Source organism: Merops nubicus, unplaced genomic scaffold, assembly GCF_000691845.1.
Source record: "Merops nubicus isolate BGI_N331 unplaced genomic scaffold, ASM69184v1 scaffold7297, whole genome shotgun sequence".
NCBI lineage: Eukaryota > Metazoa > Chordata > Aves > Coraciiformes > Meropidae > Merops > Merops nubicus.
In genome coordinates, this window is record NW_008620914.1 from 82,789 (window position 1) to 85,674 (window position 2,886).

General features: G+C 46.2%; 1 protein-coding gene across 1 annotated transcript in view; it reads right to left on the minus strand.

Annotated features, from left to right (window-relative positions):
* Positions 1–2,638, minus strand: part of UMODL1 (uromodulin-like 1) — a gene marked incomplete at its 5' end in the record, with an annotated part of 23,552 nt that extends 20,914 nt beyond the window's left edge. Inside the window, 2 exons of the mRNA XM_008944260.1 lie at positions 1,657–1,956; positions 2,501–2,638. Coding sequence (XP_008942508.1) covers positions 1,657–1,956; positions 2,501–2,638 — 438 coding nt within the window. The remainder of the gene's footprint in view (positions 1–1,656; positions 1,957–2,500) is intronic.
* Between the last annotated feature and the right edge of the window lie 248 nt (positions 2,639–2,886).

The window sequence follows — 2,886 nt, forward strand, 5'->3', positions numbered from 1 at the left end:
GGGGGCAGGGGGGACATAAAACAAAGCAGTAGATAGAGCTTTTCAGTTCTGGTCAACATGTTGTTCAGTCCAAAATTATTTGTTTCCTCCATTTAGCCACCAAGGTCCCAGATTAGTTATTTGCCTGGGTCTGTTCCTAGGTCTCACCCAGGCCAGGCAGAGCAAAGAATATGAAATGAAGAACAGAAAAGACAAAAGCTGAACAGGGGCATGGTCACGGGTGCCTAGAGCTCAGCAGAACTGGAGAAGTGGACACTGTGGCAGTGGTGATCAGGACTGGTGATACAAGAGAGGCTGGAGAAGCAGCAGTGTTGGCCTTACATGGCTGAAAAAGAGGTGTTCCAGGGACAAAGGAATGAGGGAGAACCAGAAGTGGAGCTGGATGAATGGAAGCCCCCAGGAACAGGAGATCACAGCGGAGAAGAAAGGAGTGCAGTTTGGAATCAGAGAGGTGTGGAAGACATGACAGGCAGAATAAAGAGAAGCAGAAGCAAAACTGAAATACGTATCACTTACTAACACACTAAAGAAAAATTACATTTAGTGCTGGCCAGACACAACAGCAACAAAACAATAATTTAGACACCAACTCTAACTCTAACTTTGAAATATGATTGAGCTCAAATCAATATAAAAATCCCCTAACTAGCTGCAATACATCTGCCCAAACCCAAACAGATTAAGGCCTCCCCACCAGTCTAGCTGCTCTCAATTTCAGCTCTTGGAAAAAGTACCTCACAGGCTTCCATGGAGCTTCTGTCCCACAGGAGATTAATCCATCCTCTACTGAAAGGAATAGGAAGGGAGGTTGTTTGTCTTCCTTTGTCTCTGAGGTAACTCTACAGGGAGCTGCTGCTGCAGCACCCTAGTGACAGAGCATGCAGGAGAAACCAAGATGTGCGGCCAAAGAGTAAGCAGCATGTTTTGATGCGCCACAGTCAGTGCAATGTATGATTTACTTCATCTGCTTTGAGATGAAGAAATGTAACATTGATAAAACTACCAAATTACCAGAAGGAGAAACTATTTTGACATGCTGATTTAGAAAAAAAAACCCTGCTGATTCCTGCAACAAAGTAATTTTGACATAGAAAAACTAGCTTCAGACACCTTCATCTCAGACCACTGATTCCAACAGTGCATCTTTCTCAACTCTGAGTGTGGCATTGCTTCGCATGCAGCTGAATTACCATACTTGCAGGTCCCTGCCCAGCGCATACTCACTGTGGTCCGTGGCTGGCCCTGATGTTGAGCTGGGAGCTGGAGAAGTGCCTGGAAAAGATGGTGACCCCAGGGCTCCAGCGTACTTCTTGGTCCAAGAGCTGTTCTCTCTTCCAATCTCTATATGTGGTCTGAAAGTGGTGTTGAGGGTGGAAACGCCAGCATCCCCTGTGGCCAGCAGAGCCGTACCATGGCCACCTTGAGAGCTGGCTTGTAGCACACCAAAACCTGTGGAACTTCTGGTGGTAGCAGAGGCCGTTTGATTTGGAAACACTAACAATGGTGAGCTGAGTTGCTCTTGCCCAGCTGTGCCCATGGGTGCATTTCTGAGAGTAGCTGCTTGCTGTGACACACCAGGGGAAGCCTCTGCCACAGAGCTTTGCTGCGATGGACTTATGGCTGGCTGCCACTCTGCACCCATGGCCACTTCCTTACCGGCTGTGATCCCCATCACTGTGGGGCTGTTGTCCCTGCCAAAGTCCGTCTGTGGTGCCAGGTCCTTTTTCCAAAGGGACAGAGCAGTGATGGTGGGAGAATGACCATGGGGTGTTTGCTTGTCACCCAGGGGCAATGCAGCAGGGAGGTGTACAGGAATGCTCATCTCAGAACCTACAGCAGCCATCTTGGTGGTGGCATGGGAAGAAGAACTTGCAGGTCTTACTTCTTCAGGAGCAAACTCTGTGCTGTTTGTTACTGCAGGAGCTGTCGTTTCAGTGAGAGTCTCTACAATCTCACCTGCAACACAGCAAATGCACATTGAAATGGGACCTCAAATTGGTTGAGGAGGCATCAGGATCTGTCCTGAAATTGGGACTGAGGCCACTCAGACATGCATAATAGCTTTAAAGAAATGGGTCTTGGCTATTTCATTGACACATTCTAGAATACATTATTTTTATGGTGTTGAACCTGGTTTGTGCCTACACAAAGATGCAGATTTGATTCCTGGGTCTCCTAATCCAGTTGGCAGGCCATGGATCATTACAGTGGGAGGAAATCAGGCACAGACATACCAAAAGAGGAAAAAGTACACCTCATGTTGCTCAGCATAAGGCTAATCAAGGATGTTCTCAGAGAGATTTCAACTGAAATTACATACAAGGTTCACCTTCATGTTCAGAGACAGATCACATGTACTCCTTCAGCCAGAGACTTCAAAGGTGAATCTATATACACACTATATACAACATAACAGTTGCAATAAAAGCAAATGTAAAAACCCACAACTTATTTTAACCTTTCACGGCAAAGGGAAACTACATCCCAGTCTTCTGCTCACCCTCACAGTTTCTTCCAGGTCGGGATGGATTAGTATCCATGGTTGTCTTGCATCTGCACAGGTATGAGCCCATCAGGTTGATACACTGGGCAAACACAGAGCAGTCGTTCTCGGCGTGAGAAGCACATTCATCCCAGTCTGTAAGATCAAAACCAGAACACCAGTCACACAGCCTCCCTTCTGGCTGCATTAAGCCAAAAACTATCATAAAGTAGTCCTTCCTTCAGTTTTTGAATCTATGAATGCAGTCTTCCTTTGTCATCACTGAACTCTCAGCCAAGCTCCCAGTGATGCAGAACACTATCTATCTGTGTTGTTATTGTCTCGCATAAAAAATCAACCTCTGTCTTTGCACTCTGAAAAAATATTTTCTCTAGGTAAAGACT